Below are 19,313 nucleotides of genomic sequence, written 5' to 3'. Positions count from 1 at the left end.
TTAAGAAGAAGTATACAGAAAATGTTGTTGGTATTTGGAATGCTATTAAGTATTCATATAATAAGCTCCATCGGTCAAATTAGAATTGCTGAATGCAGTTCCTCCTCTCAGTTTTCCTTTCTGCTATGCCAGACGGCAGCTTCTACATGGCACACGTGGATTGCCAAGCTCTATAAATTAGAAAACAATGAAATTTTCTTAGCAATAATATTCAACACACTCTAAAAAACAAGTTTTCTGGGGCGCCTAGTGGCTCAGTTGGTAAGCGTCTGACTTCAGCTCAGGTCACGATCTCACGGTTCGTGAGTTCGAACCCTGCATCGGGCTCTGTGCTGACAGCTCAGAGCCTGGAGCCTGCTTCGGATTCTCTGTTTCCTTCTCTCTCTGCTACTCCCCAACTCACACTCTGTCTCTCAAAAATAAATAAACATTAAAAAATTAAAAATAATAATAAAAAACAAGTTTTCTGATTAGAAATCAGATCAGTTAATTGTTAAACTTAGAAAACATAGAACCAGAAAAAGAGAAGAAAATTAAAATCTCAATGCAATACCCCTGTACCTAGTAGTAACTTACACACTTACTCATTTTGTCATGTCAGTTAATATTCTTCAAAAATGGGATTTTAAAAGGAGCATTTTAATCTCTGAAGTCAGAGGAATGCAGAAAAGAATCTGAACAAATAGGCCTTGCTAAATTTCCCTAGTTTACTACCCTTAGTTCATACCCTTTTCTTCTGTCATTTTTCATGACTTCCCATTCTTTATCAAACCTAGTATAAAAACACTTAGGCTTAACATTTCTTTGAATCTTCATTTCCATATGAAGGCTCCCACATCATGTAAAACATTAAAATAAATAGGTATGCTTTCCTTCTTTAAACTGTCAGTTTGATTTTTAGGCCCAGCTAAGCACCCTAAGAGAGTCATGGGAAAGTTCTTTCTCCTCTAGAACTCTGGCTAGCCATGCATCCCCTAACATAATGTCCTCATATTGAACTCCTGAACAGGAGCATAGCCAGCTCTCTGGCCTGTGATGTTACTCTCACTGTCGTAACCTAAAAACCTGATGTTTTCTCAGTTCCCATTCATTCTTTAACCTTCTATAGTATTGCATTTGCCCTATTACCCTGAAATTACTGTTGCAAAGGTCACTAACTAGTAGTTAATTTCTAAATGCCAGATTTCTGTCCTTATCTTCCTTGACCTTTCCAACATTTAACCTTTTATAACTCACCCTGAACTTTTTTTTTTTCAAGAAACCAATTTTTTTTTTTTTTTTTTTTTTTTTTTTTTTTTAATTTTAGAGAGAGAGTGTGTGTGAGCAGGGGAGAGGGGCAGAGGGAGAGAAAGAATCTTAAGCAGGCTGCACGCTCAGTATGGAACCCAGTGCAGGGCTTGATCTTACAACCCTGGGATTATGACCTGAACCAAAATCAAGAACTGGATGCTCAACCAACTGAGCCAGCCAGGTGCCCCAACTCACTGTTACTTTAAGTTCTCAATTTATTGCTTTCACTTTTTTTTAATTTTTATTTTTTATTAAAAAAAATTTTTTTAAATGTTTATTCCAGTTTCATTATGTCAAATCCTTTAGTGTCAAGCCCTTCCTCACTGTCCTCAGAGAGTTGATATCCTGCATGGTCTTACCTCTTCTTGGTCCCACCAGCCTTATCTTCAAATATTACTCTCCAAATCCTGTCAGTTCGGATTGGGGTGCTTTCAGTTGCCTGAAACAAAAACCCAATTTAAAATTATTAAATAGTACAAAATAAGACATCTGGAGTTAGGTTTCCAGGTTAGTTAATTCAGGAACTCGGGTGATAGTAACCAGGTTTCTTCCCTCTCTGCTTTCCCATCCTCAGCATTTTGCTTTAGTTTCCAGGATGGCTTCTGCCATACTTGCCAGATAGCTGCAGTAGTTCCTTCTAGGTTTCTGTTTGTCAGAAGATCTTTCCCGGAATACCCTGAACAGCCATCTCTTCAGAGCTCGTTGGCTAGATTTGTCATATACCCCTTCCTAAACAAATTGCTGGTCAAGGAAGTAGGGTTACCATGAATGACTTAGATGTGTATGGTGCCAAACAAAATCGGGGCTCCCCAGCAAGAACTGAGGGAGAATGGTGTGGCCTACCATCACCCACACGCATCTTTCTTTACAGACACTTTCAAAAACGCTCATGCCTACATAAAACATGTATTACTCTCCCAAAGAGAGATCAAAGTCCCATCCTGTTGCCCGATCCAGTTTCATGCCTGGGATGTTTGAGATCATACGCAGTTGTCTTTTTCAGATCAGCTGTGTCCCCCTGGTTTCTTGTCCTCCACAGCCACATCCAGTATGAGCACTCAGGATACTCTTTCCAGAGTCAGCTTTAGAACACACCATTTGATGATACAAGTTTGATGCCCTGTCCCAGGGTCACCATTTTCCCACCCTGGAATAGTGTCCTCAGTACCTTTCATCCTGCCTTTTATACATACCCGGTCAGTTATACAACATACCAGGGTCAGTTTTGGAGAATTCCACTTCCAAATACCAAATTGTCTTCCAGTTTGAGTTCTGGATCCTTAGCAATAGAGATGGATTCTGGTTTTCAGCATAAAGAAATTTTATTATAAGAATATTGTATAGTTCATAGAATAGACAAAAGGACTAGAGAATCGGAGTCAATCTGAGTCAAACAACTAGGAACAAACTGCACAAGTGATTTTGTGGAGAAATCGTAGCCACTGTTGCCAAGCACTAAACACTAGGCTTTGTATCACTGTCTCTGCTGCCCCAGGAGTTTGGTTGTGATACAAGTGCTCCTGCATCCAGGTGCCCCTGATTTTGAGCATCTTTTGATGTGCTCATGTGACGTCCATATATTTTCTTTGATGAAATGATTGTTAAAATTTGTTGTCCATCAAAAATTCTGTTGCTTTCTTATTACTGACTTTTGAGAACTCTTTATGTATTCTGGATGCAAGTTCTTCAGCTATATGATTCGCAAGTGTTTTTAAAGTGCAGAAACCTTTTAATTTTGGTAAAGTCTGATTTATCAACTTCTTAAGGGTCATGCTGTTAGTGTCATATTTAAGAAATCTTCGCCTAATCCCAGGTCACTAAGGTTTTCTTCCTTCTAGACGTTTTATAGTTTTAAATTTTACATTTGGGCCCATGATCCATTTTGAGTTAATTTTTATAGATGATGCAAGGTATGTATTGGAAGCTCACTTTTTTTGCTTTTGTATATTCAATTTGTTGAAAACACTGTCCCTTTCAATTAAAAAGTCTCAAAAGACTATCCTTTTCAGCTATCTTCCCTGAGTTATCTTTGGACCTTTGTTGAAAATCACTTGTTGTATACGTACAGGTGAATTTATGGACTCTATTCTGTTCTATTGATCTTTGTGCCAATACATACAAAGGGTTGGTGTGTTGAAATCAGTAGTGTTAGTTCTCCAGCTTTGTTATTTTTCAAAGTTGATTTGACTATTCTAATTATGTATTTCCACCTGAATTTGCAGAATCAGTTTCTCAACTGAAACAGAAAAAACCTTTGGGATTTTGATTGGGATCATGTTGAATCCATAGATCAATTTTGGAAGAACTGACATTTTAACAATATTAAGTCTCCATAGATGCATCTCCATTTGTTTAGGTGTTCTTTAATTTCTCTCAGCAGTGTTTCATAAATCTCAATGTATACTTTTTGCGTATCCTTTGTCAGGTTTATTTTTCAGTATTTAATATTTTTGATGCTATTGTAAATGTCATAAATTTCAAATTCTGACTGTTGCTGGTTTTGTTTTAAATCTTTACCTCCTATTTATGGAGGCATGAAGGGTACAAATCTTATGTGTACAACTCAATAAAATTTTACATCTGAATATATTGGCATAATTGCCACGTGGTTCAAGATATGTAACATTTCCTGCATCCAAGAAGTTTCCTTCATGGCTCTTCTCAGCTAGGAGATCACTTTCTGGTATCCCTCACAATAGTTTTTATCTTCATATAAATGGAATCAATCCAGATGTACCCTGTCTGGCTTCTTTAACTCAACATTATGTATGTGAGGTATGTATGTGAGGTTCCTACATTTTGTTGTGTGTATTCACAATTTATTCTTAATCATTACTCTACAGTATTTTTCTCCTATCAAAGGATATTTATTTCCAGTTTTTCCTGTGCACAATGCTGTAATCAATATTCATGTATGCAAACTAAGTACTCTTTTCTCTTGGGGATATGCCCAGTGGTAGAATTTTTGGGTAACAGGGTATATGTATGACTAGATTTAGTAGATAGTGTCAAAAGTTTTCTAGGGGTGCCTGGCTGTGGAGCGTGTAACTCTTGGAGTAGTAATTCGAGTCCCATGTTAGGGTGTAGAGATTATTTTTTTAAATCTTAAAAAAAAAAGTTTTCTAAAGTAATGACACCAATTTATACTCCCACTAGCAACATACACCAGTTATAGGTGCCCCATATCCCTGCCTAGGCTTGGTATTGGAATTCCTTTTAAACAATTCTGGTGAGTGTTTAGTAGCAAAGTATGACTTTAATGTCCCTAATATAGCTATTGATGTAGAACTTCTTTTCCTATGCATATTGGCCATTTAGAGAACACTTGAAAATCAAAGTAATTCACTTTAAAGAAAAAATAGATACGAACATTTCAGTAAAGGCAGAAAAAGCATTTGCTATTGAATGCCTTCCCCTCTGATACAAATCAAAACCACACTCAGATACCACCTCACGCCAGTCAGAGTGGCCAAAATGAAGAAATCAGGAGACTATAGATGCTGGAGAGGATGTGGAGAAACAGGAACCCTCTTGCACAGTTGGTGGGAATGCAAATTGGTGCAGCCGCTCTGGAAAGCAGTGTGGAGGTTCCTCAGAAAATTAAAAATAGACCTACCCTATGACCCAGCAATAGCACTGCTAGGAATTTATCCAAGGGATACAGGAGTACTGATGCATAGGGGCACCTGTACCCCAATGTTTATAGCGGCACTCTCAACAATAGCCAAATTATGGAAAGAGCCTAAATGTCCATCAACTGATGAATGGATAAAGAAATTGTGGTTTATATACACAATGGAATACTACGTGGCAATGAGAAAAAATGAAATATGGCCTTTTGTAGCAACATGGATGGAACTGGAGAGTGTGATGCTAAGTGAAATAAGCCATACAGAGAAAGACAGATACCATATGGTTTCACTCTTATGTGGATCCTGAGAAACATAACAGAAACCCATGGGGGAGGGGAAGGAAAAAAAAAAAAAAAAAAAAAAGAGGTTAGAGTGGGAGAGAGCCAAAGCATTAGAGACTGTTAAAAACTGAGAACAAACTGAGGGTTGATGGGGGGTGGGAGGGAGGGCAGGGTGGGAGGGAGGGCAGGGTGGGTGATGGGTATTGAGGAGGGCACCTTTTGGGATGAGCACTGGGTGTTGTATGGAAACCAATTTGACAGTAAATTTCATATATTAAAAAAAAAAAAAAAAAAAAAATGAATGCCTTCCCCTCTGATGTTATAGCCAAGAGAGGAAGCCCATTATCACTATTCTATTCAACACTATATGAGATGTACCAGCCAGTGAAAAACAGCAAGAAAAAGAAATGAAAGGTATAGTCATTTCACGAGACCTTAAACAATCTTTATTCACAGATGAAAAATTGTAATCATAGAAATTCTAAAAGAACCTACAAGGTATTAGAAATGTAAGGTCAAGGGGCGCCTGGGTGGCTCCATCGGTTAAGCGTCCGACTTCAGCTCAGGTCATGATCTCGCTCGGTGCCTGGAGCCTGCTTCGGATTCTGTGTCTCCCCATCTCTTGGCCCCTCCCCTGCTCATGCTCTGTCTCTCAATAATAAATGTTAAAAAAAAAAGAAATATAAGGTCAATATGTAAAAATACTGTTTCTACGTATTAAAAACAAAGAAGTAGAATATGACTTTTATCTTTTTTAATGTTTATTTATTTTTTGAGAGAGAGCAAGAGAGACAGAGTGCAAGCTGGAGAGGGGCAGAGAGAAAGGGAGACACAGAATCAGAGGCAGGCTCCAAGCTCTGAGCTGTCAGCACAGAGCCAGATGCAGGGCTTGAATTCATGGATCGCAAGATCTTGACCTGAGCTGAAGTTGGATGCTTAACCGACTGAGCCACCCAGTCATCCCTAAATATAAAACTTTCAAAATGTCATTTAACATAGCATTAAAAAAAACAAATAACTGGAGGGCCTGGGTGGCTCAGTTGGTTAAGTGTCTGACTCTTGATTTTGGCTCAGGTTATGATCTCACAGTTCTTGAGCTCTACATAGGGCTCTGTACTGACAGCATGGAGCCCACCTGGAATTCTCTCTCTCCCTCTCTGCCTCTCCCTTGATCACTCTTCCCCCACCCCGTCTCTCTCTCAAAATAGATAAATAAAAGTTTTGTTTTAAAGCCGAATACTCAAGTATAAATCTAATGAAAGATATGTGATACCTCTACATTGAAATTTACAAAACTGCTGAGGGAAATTAAAGAGCACTTAAACAAATGGAGGGTGTATGAATGATACTTATGTCTCAATATTAAGAAGTCCATTTTCTCCAAACAGATCTACAGATCCAATGCAAGTCCAATTAAAATCCCAGGAGGCTTTTTTTTTTTTTTTAAGTTGACAAGCTCCTTCTAAAATTTGTAACTAAGTAGAAATAAATTGTATAAGATGTATAAAATAATGGCAATACAGAGGATTTGGAATAGCCAAGGCAAACTTGAAAAGTTCTAGGACCTCAAGATCCATTATAAAACTACATTAATTATGATAGTGTGGTACTGGTACAAGGTTAGACACACAGACCCACATACACATGGTCTTCTACTTGACAACAAAAGTACCATAAGAATTTAGTGGGGTGGGGGTGGGGGCGCTTGGGTGGTAACTGAGTGTTCAGCTCTGGATTTCTGCTCAGGTCATGATCTCACAATTCACAGGATCGAGCCCGCATCAGGCTGTGCACGGACAGCATGGAAACTGCCTGGGATTCTCTCTCCCCCCTCTCTTTCTGCCCCTTCCCCACGTGTGCACGTGCTCTCTATCTCTCAAAATATATAAATAAAACATTTATAGATGACAGCATTTTCAGTAAGTAGGGCTGGGTCACTCAGAAATCCATATTGGGGGAAAAGAGCTTTGATCTCAGGCTCATACCTTCCTCAAAAATTAACGAGATAAATCATAGTCCTGGATGTCAAACCTAAATTAATAAAGCATCTAGAAGAGAACACAGAATAGCCTCATGCCCTTGGAGTAGGTGAAGCCTTATTAATATGACACAAAAAGCACTGATCCTAAAAGATCAGCAAACCCAGCCAGTTTTACCTCACATATTTCTGCTCTTACCTTTCTGTCTGACCTATGTAAGAGGGTCACTTTGGCTTGAAACACAGCAGTTGTCGCCCAACAACTGTTCTTTTCCCTTTAACCATTCTTCCATAGCACAGAGACAATAACATACTTTTAAAAATGCAAATGTGACTGTTAAGGCCTGTTTAAGTTAGAAATCCTGTAATGGGTTAGCATCGTTAAGAGCATCACATCCAAGCTCCTCAGAAGACCACATCTAGCTGTTTATGACCTGGCATTTCACCTGACTTGAATTTTGGCTCTACCAATTTTAGAGTTCATATCATCGTTTTTCTAACACATGTTCTTGTCTGTCCTAATTCTAATTTAGCTTTTGAGGCTGGGGCTCGGGTATCACACCTTTGAGAAATCCATCCTTATACCTTTTTTTGGGCTGAGTGCCTGTCCTTGCTATTATGGCTATTCCCATTCACGTCAGCATTTAAAACAATGAGTTTAAATTTCTGGAGAGGATATTAACATCTTTGAATCCCAGGGCTTAGTTTAGATTTTGGATGTAGTAGACACCCAAGTTCATTTACTTGTTTAATGTCTACTGACTGGGCAGCTCGCTCCCACTTCCTCCTTTCTCCACCCCTAGTCCATGGAACTTACTAGAAGCTTCCATCAGATCTTCGTGTGTCAAAGGGCGGTGAGAGAGGACAGGACCTGACTAGATGGGAAAAGTAAAACAGTACTGACACAATATTAGGCCACCTTCCTCCCTTTGGTGCCTTTAGATGTAACAAGTTTTCTTCTCACTCGGGGAAGCCAACTAGGAAAAAAGCCTGCGGCTGTGGAGTCCTGGGTAATGGAATAGTACACGCGAGCCGGAACCAAAGTGCATCCTTCAGTCTAGCATCTGCAAGGGCAGGACGATTTCCGGCAAATCCATGTCCGTTAGGATTCCCAGCGCATAAATCACAGGAACTACGCACAGGCCGGAACTACGCTCCCGGAAAAGACACGTAGTGCAGAATGACGTCACAGGTCATGAAAGCCTCGGCTGCCTCGGGGAGCCATGATAAGAATTATAGTGAGCTGTGGTGAAAATGGAGCCCGATGTGGCTTATTATTAATAGACGTGCAAAACTTTCCCAAGCGTCACACGCTCCTGGGGAATAACAGTATGGTACAAAAATGCTTTTGAACTACTACCCCCCCCCCCCCCCCCCCCGCGAAGGCTCTGTTGGAGTGCGGAGACGTAAATAGCCCACGCGTCCGTAACCATGGCTGCGAAGGGCGGGGACTGGGAGTGTTGGTCACGGGACGCGGCCGGCCGCGAGACTCAGTCCTCCACGGTCCCAGCCCGCCCTGCGCTCGCTTTTCGTTTCCCCTCCCCCCGCCGCACGCTGCGTGGCTGCTCGTTGGCTACTTAGGACGGAAGCTCAGTTTGTGTTTCTCCAGAAGTTTCCCCCTTGGGCGGCGGCGCAGCTCGTAACCTCGGTGGTAGCAGCTCTAACAGCAACAGCGATTATTAGGGATGGCGGCAGCTGCAGCAGAACCTGCAACAGCCCAGAAGTGCGTGTTTTTATTCTTTTCGCTAATTATTTTTTTATCTCCCTCTCCCACTCACCCTCTCCTTAGTGAGCATGTCGTTGTTTTCGCTGGCAGGTTTTTCCGGAGCTTCTCAGATGCTCTGATCGACGAGGACCCCCAGGCGGCGTTAGAGGTGAGAGAATCAGTCTCCGCTTCCTCCACTCTTCTTGGGAGAGCGCGGCCCCCACGGGTTCCAGCGGACCCCGCCTTTTCTCAGCGCTGCCTTCCTGGGATCGGGGTTACTATTGATGTGTATCATCTTTAATCTGACAGTGTCCGTCTGTCCTCGGTTCCACAGTGGCCCAGTTACTCCAGACCCTTGTTCATGTCCCCTCCCAGTTGTAGACCGTTAACTGCATCCTCGTAGCTGCTTAGGAATGCCTTCTTTATTTCTTGGGGGCGTAGTTAACCTTCATAGTTGGCCTGGAAACAGTTTTGTTTTGTTTTGTTTTTTAATGGCATTTGTGAGTAGGAGAAAAAGTGAAATCTAGGCTTGATTATATTTGTTAATTCGGTTTTCCACTTGATGATAATTCTTGCCATCCGTACATACCAGGTGCTGTGCTAAAAAGTGCAGACTGCTGGAACAAAAACCTTTTACCGTGTTCCTGAATATTTCCAGATGTCCTGTCACTGTTCATTATCCACTCATATATCAGAACTTTTTTTTGGAGTTGCTTTGTACAAGACACTGATTGCTATGGATTAAAGTCTTGTATTATGTCTTGCATTTGTATTTACAGGACACTTTGTATTTGTGTGAAGTGAAAGACTATAAAGGCAGAAAGAAAAGTCAAAAGAGCAAGATTTAAGTAATAATTAAAAGTAATAAAGAGAGCCCAAGCGAGGGATACATGATGCAATTGGTCGCAAAATACAGCGAGGGCTTTCTTGGTTTGAAGTAGGAGGGAAAGAGGAAACCAAACCTTGTCCAGTTGTTATATCTAATACAGGTAAGGTTAGCAGTTTGAGGCAAAAGATGTTTTTTTTCTAGCTAGGACTGCTAAACGAAATTTGCCACATGGGTAGTAGAGTCTCAATGAAGAGGTGATGTTTGAACAGAGACCTGAGGGAGGGTGATGTGAAGCTCTGGGGAAAGAGCATTCCAGGCAGGAAAAGAGCCAATGCAAAGTCATGAGGCTGTCCGATTCAAGGAGCGGCAAAAAGGCCCATTTCACTAGAGGGGGATGAAAGAGGAGTGAGTGATGGTGCCAGGAGGAAGCCAGGGGCCAGGTCCTTTAGAACCTTTTAAGTTGGGGTGTATTTTTTTGGGTCTAGATATGAAGGCCCTCGGATAAAATGGTTGGTTTATCTGTTGTGCTCTGTTTCCCAGCGAAGCTTCTGGGATCAGGATTAGAATAATGTTACAGGAGGCACTGAGCATTTTTCTGCATAATTCAGTAGGTCATCTAGACAACTGTTAATTTCAGAAGCTACATTTGTTGTGGTGGTCTTAGCCCCACTGCCTTCATTGGAAATCTAGCTTATATGGGTTGCTTTTAAAGGATATTGTTGCAATGAATTTTGTTGTCACTTCTCATCTCCTTTGTTTTATTTAAGAACGTTTTTTTGAGGTTGTGTGTATAACATCGTAAGTCTGCAGCTACTGAAGTTGTAGTTTTACACATGCGTATACCCCCCCCAGATCAAGATGGAGAACACTTCCATCCTGAGAGCTCCCTCATCCTTCTTCCCAGCCCGTAATTCCCCTTACCCACCAGGAAAACTCCCATTTTGACCTCTGTCACCATTAGTTTTGCTTTCTCTTGTACTTCCTATAAACGGAATAATAGACTAGTTACCCAGTTGAGTTTGGTACTGTGTCTTGCTTTAAACATGTGAGATATGTCCATATTGTGTGAAGTAGTTATTTTTTTCACTGCTGTGTAGTATTTCATTGGTTAAAAATACAGCACAGGGGCACGTGGGTGGCTCAGTTGATTCAGGTCATGATCCCAGGGTCATGGGATTGAGTCCCACCTCCGGCTCCATGCTCAGCATGGAGCCTGCTTAAGAGTCTTTCTCCCTCTCCCTCTGGCTTTCCCCCACTCACGCACGTGTGTGCTCTCAAAACAAAAACAAAAACAAAAACAGTTTATACTAACAGTAGATGTTTAGGTTATTTCCAGTTATTAGCTAGTATGAGTAAAGCCACTGTGAATTTCCTTGTACGTGTACCTTGGTGAACACGTGCACTTTGTTTTGGGGGTATATTCCTAAGAACGAAATTGCATAGAATAGGCATGTGGTTAGCTTTCGTACCTTGGTTCTTAAACTGTGGCTTTTGAACCAGAAGCATCAGCGTCACCTGGGAATTTATTAGAAATGCAAATACTCGGGCCCCACCTCAGATGGACTCAAAGTTCTTACACCTCATGTGGTCTAGTACTTACCCTTCCATTTTACAGAAGAAAACAGACGCAAAGAAATCCAAATGATCTGTCACAAAGATGTATATAGCCAATTAGAGGCAGAATGGGGCCCTCAGGACACAAATTTCCACACTGAGTCGTGTTGTAGAAAGTAATTCTCAAAAGTATCCTCCCCAGACCACGTGTAGCAGCATTACCTGGGAACTTGCTAGAAATGCACATTCTCAGGACCCACCCCACCTACCTGAGTCAGAAACTGGGAGTGGGGAGAACCAGTTGTTTTAAGAGGAAGTGTTCTTTTTAAAGCTTGAGAAGACCTTCTCATAAAGATGAACAGGTAAATGTTAGTTACTAAGTAATTGGTAATGATAAGTAAGCCTGGAACCTTGATGAGAGGCTGTTTCTAGACTTTCTCAAGGGCTGGTTTAGCAGTACCGTTGACCCCTGAACAACATGGGTTTGCATTGGCCCACTTATACATGGATGTGTCCCAGTACATACCATTCTGTAAATGCTTTTCCCTTGTGATTTTCTTAATTTTTTTCCTCTAACTTTATTGTAGGAATATAGTATATAATACATACAACATTCAGGATATGTGTCAGTTGACTCTTTATGTTATTAGTCAGGCTTCTGGTCAGTAGAAATCTATGGATTAAGTTTTTGGGGAGTTAAAAGTTAGATTGGATTTTTGACTGTGTGAGGGTCAGTGCCCCTAACACACCTCATTGTTCAAGAGTCAGCTAGTCATTTTGAAATTCAGGACACTTGATGTTATATCAATTAAAATGTTAACTTTTTTTTTTTTTTTACGTTTGAGAGAGAGTGCAGGAGCCAGTGGGGGAGGGGCAGAGGCAGAGGGAGCGGTAGAATCCCCAGGCTCCAAGCTGTCAGCACAGAACCCTATGTGGGGCTTGATTTTACAAACTGCAAGATCATGACTTGAGATTAAGAGCCCGATGTTCAACTGAGCCACCCTGGAGCCCCTAAAATGTTACATTTTTATATAAGACTATCCAATTAGGATTAAAGGGGAAATGTATCAAGCTTATTCACCTTTTTCATTCATTCAGTATACAACATACATTACTGGTGAATTTTGTGCTGGGAGTCAGGTATCTAAAGATGAAAAGACTGCTTTGAGGAAGTTTGCATTCTAGTGGAGACAGAGACAAATCAACAGATTAGTAAAATATAAGGTAAATATTCTAATGGAGTGGTGTATGAAGTACACTGAGAACATAGCAGAGACTAACTAGGGTAGTCAATCACTTGAACAGGATGTCTCAGCTCACTAGGGAGAGAAAACATATGTATGGATTATGAGATCTTTTGAGACCCAGTATAAACAGTTAAGAGCACGGGCTTTGGGGGTGCCTGGCTGGCTTAGTTGGTAGAACATGTGACTCTTGATCTTCAGGTCATGAGTTTGAGCTCCACACTGGGGGTAAAGTTTAATTAAAAAAAAAAAAAAAAAAGAAAGAAAAAAGTAAAGGCTCTGGAATTAGAGTCCTTGGATCCAAAATCCTGGTTTCATAATAAATCCATAACCTCAGGAAAATTCCTCTTGTCACTCTGGATCAGGTTTCCTGTGAAGTGGGACTAGATAAGACCTATTGAGATTTCAGCTGAAATGTCATCTCAGCTTTTTTTCCTAGACCATCCTATCTAAAGTGGGCCCCATTGTAAACTTTAAGGTGGCAGGGGTTTTGTGCATCTTTTTTTTTTTTAAACGTTTATTCATTTTTAGGAGAGACAAAGCGTGAGCAGGTGAGGGGCAGAGAGAGAGGGAGACACAGAATCTGAAGCAGGGTCCAGGCTCTGAGCTGTCAGCACAGAGCCCAATGCGGTGCTCGAACCCACGAGCCATGAGATCATGACCTGAGCCGAAGTCAGATGCTTAACTGAGCTTCCAGGCACCCTCCGCGCCCCCCCCCCCCCCCCCCCATAATTCTTCGAACAGTTGAGGTGGGTATTTGCATTTTACTCACAAGAAAGCTGAGGCCAAAGAGATTAACTTGCTCAAGGTTATATAGTTGAGAAGTGATAAGTCTCTGGGTTTAAGGCATCAAGGTCATCCTCTGGAGGAGGAGGTAGGTCTAGGGATGTATAATATAATTAAAGGTTTGGTAGCTGACTTTAAAGATGCTGACCATTGATAGCTTTGTTGAGAGTGTAGCTGGTTAGCATAAATGTGCAATGTTACCAGTTGTGCATGGTTGTGTGGTTTTTGTTTTCAGCAGTGCTAGATAGTTTAGGAAAGAAGAACGGTTGACACTTTTGTTTATTATCTGTGATTGGGGATTAGCGTGGCTAGAAGAAAAAGGGAAATGGAGTCAAATTGAGATACCTAGAGCTACATACCTTCAGCAGTTAGGTCCCTCTGAGCAGTCCGCTTTAGCTTTTAACCTTAACAACAAGTTATCTTGTTGAGTAGCATTTTTACAAAGCCTAAAACTGGAAAGATTTAGAAATTCATTTTCTCAGGTCCAAATTTTAAACAATTTTAATGCCTTAAAAAGGAGGTTTTTTTCCCCTTATTTTTTCTGGATTATCAGGGTATTTCCTTTGTCATTATCTTGGTAAAGATTTCAGTGTAATTATACTTTAGAGTTCACTGAGTTTCTTTATTTTTAGAACTATAAATTGCTTGACCATAGCGTAACCCATTTTATGGAAGTATATATTTGGACATGTTCACAGTATGTTTCCCATTGGTCTGCATTACATAATGACTTTTTGCCACTATGATTCAGATGTTGGCACTGAAGTCCTTGCCTTCTGAGATACCTTTCTTCAGTCCCTTTGTACTCCAGCAGTGAACAACTGTTGTCACAGAAACAGTAGAACTCTCAAAACATGCCACAAGTCCGTTGTAGTTCATACAACCACAAATTATTGTTTTAACTTCACTTTTTCTGGTTTTATTATACTGTGTATTGCTTATTCAAAGTAAATTGGTTATTGTAGTTTTTGATTTAAATTTGTGTCATAATGTTCAGTTTGTGCTCTGTCCCTTGGTAACTTTTCAAAAATAACAGCCTAACAAGTAAGTTGCTTTATTTAACTGAATCACGTAACTGTTTCTCCTTAACCAGTTAGTTTGTGCTTTTAAAGGTTATTTGCAAGTTGGTTCTTTGAAATTCAGAAGTTTTTACTTGACTCCATTTTAATTTTAATTATCTTTGTACCCCCAGTGTCTGGCCTGGATTTGTTATGTAACATATGTTTAAAAATGCTTTCTAAGTTAATAATCCCGGGGTGCCTGGGTGGCTCAGTCGTTAAGCGTCTGACTCTTGATTTCGGTTTAGGTCATGATCTCATGGTTTGTGAGATCAAGCCCTGTGTCGGGCTCTGCACTGACAGCCTGGAGCCTGCTTGGGATTCTCTCTCTCCTTATCTCTCTGCCTCTCCTCCCTCTCTTGCACTCTTAAATAAACGTTAAAAATAAAACAGATGATCCAGATGTTAATATAATTTATAGTAGCTTTTTTGAACTGAAATGTACCTGTTTTCTTGCTTAGGAGAGGCTAGAAATTTGGTTTGAAGATATATTTGAGTAGATAGGTAAGAAGCTATTAACTCTTTTCAAAATTGTTGAAAGTTTAGTGCAAGATGGTATCATTTAACTTAGGAATTTTAAAGTCTTAGGAAAACACATTAGTAAAATGTCATTGGTGTGTGAAAGATACTTGGAACAACATTACCAAGAGGCAGTGTTTAAAACCATATTTGGAGTCAGGCAGACTGGATTTGAATCCTGTCTCTGGCACAGCCTCATCACTAACTAGAAAGTAAAGGAATGGATCTTCTGTGCATGTCTGGGGAATGAGCTTTCCAGTGAGAGAAGCAGCAGGTGCAGAGTCCTAAGGTGTTTGAAGAACAGCAAGGAGGCCAATTTGCTTAGGGTAGACGAACAAGGGGAAGAGTAGTAAGAGAGGAGGTTGAAAAGCTAGCAGAGGGTAGTATCAGGGAGGGCCTTGCAGGTCACTGGACGAACTTGGGCCTTTGTCCTGAGTCAGCGAAAGACATTGGAGCATTTTATGCCTATTGATGTAAACCAAATCTTGATTTTCATTATTGCTTGAATCAGGATGGTAGAGGTGAAGATAGTAAAAAATGGTGTGGATCTTAGGTGTGTTGGATTTTGGGTAAATGATTACCATGTATAGTATACATTGCTTTGTGAGAACCACACTACTGGGTTAAAGCAAAATTAATGATGTGTGGCTTTTGAAATGATTTTACCTTTTAAGAAAACTACCAAATCCCTAGGATGTGTGAGCACTGGGTAGAGAATGAAAGCATTCCTATTGGCCTATATTTGTCGTTTGCCGATTGTGATCGTGTTGTGTCTTCTTGCATCATTGTTTCAGCTACCACTTAACATACTTTTTTGACTGCCCAGGGTGGCAAACTTTTAATCTGATGTTAAATCTTGATCAATTGATAGTAGCTTTCTATGAGATATTGTATCTGGGTTTTAAACAGAATGCTGTAATTTCTTAGGGTTCCCTGCCATTGACAGGATAGGAGAGGGCCAGATAAGCTTGATTGTGTCTTTATTGATTCTGTTAACTTCCCTGAGCTCTAGATTTAACTTCTAGGTTTTGTGTTTGTTTCTTTGTTTTTATTGGACAGCTTTGCATTTTCTAGGCATGTCAACTTCTACATGATCTTTGAGTCTTTTCCAAATTAGGAGGAGAAAATCTGTGATGGTCAATGTATATCATCTAAATTCTTCAGAATAAATGAGGTGATAATAATTACCATTTATTGAGTTTTCTACTGTAGGCCAGGAATTGTGCTAAGATACTACATCAGATTGTGGGTTTTGGTGGGGGAGAGCGGAGAAGGGGAGATACCGACTCTCTTGCAAAGAAAAGCTCCAGACTTATTTTAATTCCCTGTTATCTTTTCTACAAATAGCTTATGATAATAGGTTATTTGATTAAAAATCATGTTTAATTAGAATTCAGTTGCTTTTAAAAAAACATGTACTAACAGTCAACATGTTTATATTTTAGGAGCTGACTAAGGCTTTGGAACAGAAACCAGATGATGCAGAATATTATTGTCAAAGAGCTTATTGTTACATTCTTCTTGGGAATTACTGTGGTAACTTTTCTTACTGACTGTATTTTTTCTTAAGTTGTAAATTTTGCCAAAGATACAGTGAATCATACACAGTAGAGATTATCTTTGAGGATTTTTAAATTGGTCTTTCATACAAGGTGTAAAGTAGCTGAAACATGACAAACTTGTTGAGCAACACCCGAACAGATGTTCTGGGTGTCTTTTCTTCCTTCAGTGGGTGGACAATTTATATGGAGTTCATTTGTAGTTATTTTATATGCTAACAAAAAATAGCATTACATTTACTATTTCACAGAGTATTTAAATGAAATGTTCTTATTTGCAATTTTTATAAAAAAGAATACCTTTCTGTATTGTGTAACTTTATTCTGGGTAGAGAATCTGGGTGGGGAAAAATTAAATACCTTGAGACAAATTACATAAATGATGTTAATGAGAAAATTAGATGAACTTTATCACAGAGCTTTATTCATAGACTGAATAGCTTTAAAAAGGAAGCTAAATATTAGGCTCATAAGGTATGAGGGTAAAGTTTTTTGAATTATATCTTGGATTAGCTTTTCCTAATTTAGAAGCATTTGTCCATTTTCAAACTTGAAAACTTAAAAATCTAAGACTGATTCAAGTTCTGTATGTAACTTGTTAGGATCCACAAATAACTGACTAAAAACCCCTTTTTTTTTTTTTTTTTTTTTTTTTTTTTTGGTATATAGATGCTGTTGCTGATGCAAGGAAATCTCTTGAACTTAATCCAAATAATTCCATTGCTATGCTGAGAAAAGGGTATGCAATAACCACTCTTCTTATTGAATCTGGACTATAGATAGTAGGTGTTTAGTTTGTTGAATGAATTAATTTTAAGTTTTATGTAAATAGTAAATTCTGTATTTATACATTTTATTAATACATTTTACAGCTGAAATAGGATTTAAAGTATAATTTTATACTTCCATAACTAGTAAGTATGTGATAGGACATATATAACTAGTGTTTTTTAAAATAGCAATGATTGGAGTAATTGCAAGGTATAGATGAAACTGATGGATTTCATACCCTTTTTTGTTCATTGTTTGGGATTTACTATATTTAAGTGACTAGAGAATATATTTCTCAACCAAGCTAGACAAGCTACATTTAATGCTGTGAAAGCGCTGTATCTGTGTACTTTATATCCCAGCTTGTTTCTGTTAAGTGTAACTTTATTCTTAAGAAACTTCTTTAATTTCTTAGTGTAACTATATTTTGGAATAAGCAAGTGTACATAATTAAAATCAAGAAATTCCTTCTGAAACGAGTTCCAAAATAGGGTTTTAATGGGAGATATATTTAATGTTACAGTATATTAGAAAACTTCTTGGCTTATTAACATATACTTAAAATATTTCTTTTACCAGTAGAGCATGCTAAGATATTTAATTAGAAAGAAAGCCTTTTTTCATGATCTCACGTGTGTGTGGTATTTGTTTTTAATATGCTCATGCAGGATATGTGAATACCATGAAAAAAACTTTGCTGCTGCTCTAGAAACTTTTGTAGGAGGACAGAAATTAGATAGTAAGTATTGGAATTGTATGTTAATAAACTAACCCACTATTTCTGTATTTTAAATACAACAGCTCAATTTTGTTAGTGTAATCTCAAATTCATCTCAAGTTCGTTGTAGAAACCCAACATCTTTTTTTCTTACTGACATTTCCTGTTGTTTGCAAAATTTGAGTGTACTTAAAATTGATTAAATTGTCCTTTCTTTAGCATTTAAATCACAGGTAAACTTTGCCATTAGAAGTTAAAAACTGTATATAAAGACTCACTGTGCTCCCTTTACTTAGCCTGGCTTTATATTTTTCTGATAGACAAGTGAAAGGTTCATTTGGTCTTTTTTCAGAAGTCTCTTCAGTTTAAGTTATTATTCAGGTAGCTGAGATGGGAAGTTTTACAGCAGAGATTTTTATAAGGAAGTGTAGTGTCAGTTTGGGTAAATTGTGATAGGAAGAAACTTGGAGCTTTGAAAGTACTGTGAGTTTTTAACATCAGCTTCAGAGAAGTATGTGAAAATTAGTAGTATGGATATCTGTGCACATGTATAGAAATTGTAAGAGCCAAAAAACCAGAAAAGTCTGCAAAATACTGGCAGACAAAAGTTGTAAGTAATCTCATAGATAATCGTAGACTACAAAATTCTTATTGTGTATTGTCTACTGTCATTTTATCTTCCTCTAATGATAGAGTCTTTTCACAGTTCTCTAGAGCAGTGGTTCCTAACTAGGGATGATTTTACTCTCTTGGGGACGTTTGATAATGTCTGAAGAGATTTTTGATGACCATGACTGATGGATGGGGGATGTGCTATTGACATCTAGTGAGTAGAGGCCAGGGATACTGGTAAACATTCTATGTTGTACAGGATTATTTCCCAGAACAGAGAGAAGTATCTCGTCCAAAATATCAGTAGTGCTGAGGTTGTGAATCTCTACTTTAAAGTATTGCATGACTGTGTTTTTATATTTCTAAAAATTTACTGTTGTATTGTTTTGATTATTTGCTTTTCTTCTGTATACCTGCTCGGAAGAGAACAGCGCGCCCAACTTTGCAATCGGAACCTACAAATTAGGAAAGAGTGGTAGTATGTGAACCATTAGGTTACTCGCTTAGCAAGCCAGCGTACCACCACTCCTAGCAAATTCTAGAGTCCAGTTTTCTTGTATGATACATATATGAAAACCCTGAAGAGACATGAATCATTCCCCTTTCTAGACTTCAAAGCCCTATTTTATTTCTTTTTTTAGAGCAAAAAAAGTTCCCCATCTAAAATTTTTCTTTTTTAATACCTTCTTGCCATGGACTTCTATCTTAGAATTACTTCAGTCTGCCTCAAATGAAGGTGTCTGGTTTTTGGTAAAATTGCTGTTGAGGATATTTAAT

At 39.0% G+C, this 19,313-nt stretch overlaps 1 protein-coding gene and 1 long non-coding RNA gene across 2 annotated transcripts in view; one reads left to right on the top strand and one right to left on the bottom strand.

The window, feature by feature from the left end:
- Positions 1-89: 89 nt before the first annotated feature.
- LOC132682024 (uncharacterized) lies at positions 90-8,361 on the bottom strand. Its single transcript, XR_009611407.3, has 3 exons — positions 7,381-8,361; positions 1,650-1,729; positions 90-170 (listed from the first exon to the last, which is right to left on the bottom strand). It is a non-coding gene; the product is annotated as an uncharacterized LOC132682024 (long non-coding RNA).
- Positions 8,362-8,580: 219 nt separating this feature from the next.
- SUGT1 (SGT1 assembly cochaperone of MIS12 kinetochore complex) overlaps positions 8,581-19,313 on the top strand; it is a 43,380-nt gene continuing 32,647 nt past the window's right edge. Inside the window, exons 1-5 of the mRNA XM_060637056.3 lie at positions 8,581-8,904; positions 8,998-9,055; positions 16,322-16,412; positions 17,105-17,174; positions 17,875-17,945. Coding sequence (XP_060493039.1) covers positions 8,867-8,904; positions 8,998-9,055; positions 16,322-16,412; positions 17,105-17,174; positions 17,875-17,945 — 328 coding nt within the window. The 5' untranslated portion in view covers positions 8,581-8,866. The remainder of the gene's footprint in view (positions 8,905-8,997; positions 9,056-16,321; positions 16,413-17,104; positions 17,175-17,874; positions 17,946-19,313) is intronic.

Source organism: Panthera onca, chromosome A1 (assembly GCF_046562875.1).
Source record: "Panthera onca isolate mPanOnc1 chromosome A1, mPanOnc1 haplotype 2, whole genome shotgun sequence".
Classification (NCBI taxonomy): Eukaryota; Metazoa; Chordata; class Mammalia; order Carnivora; family Felidae; genus Panthera; species Panthera onca.
The sequence above is the reverse complement of the archived record's forward strand: the minus strand, read 5'-3'. Positions and strand labels throughout refer to the sequence as shown.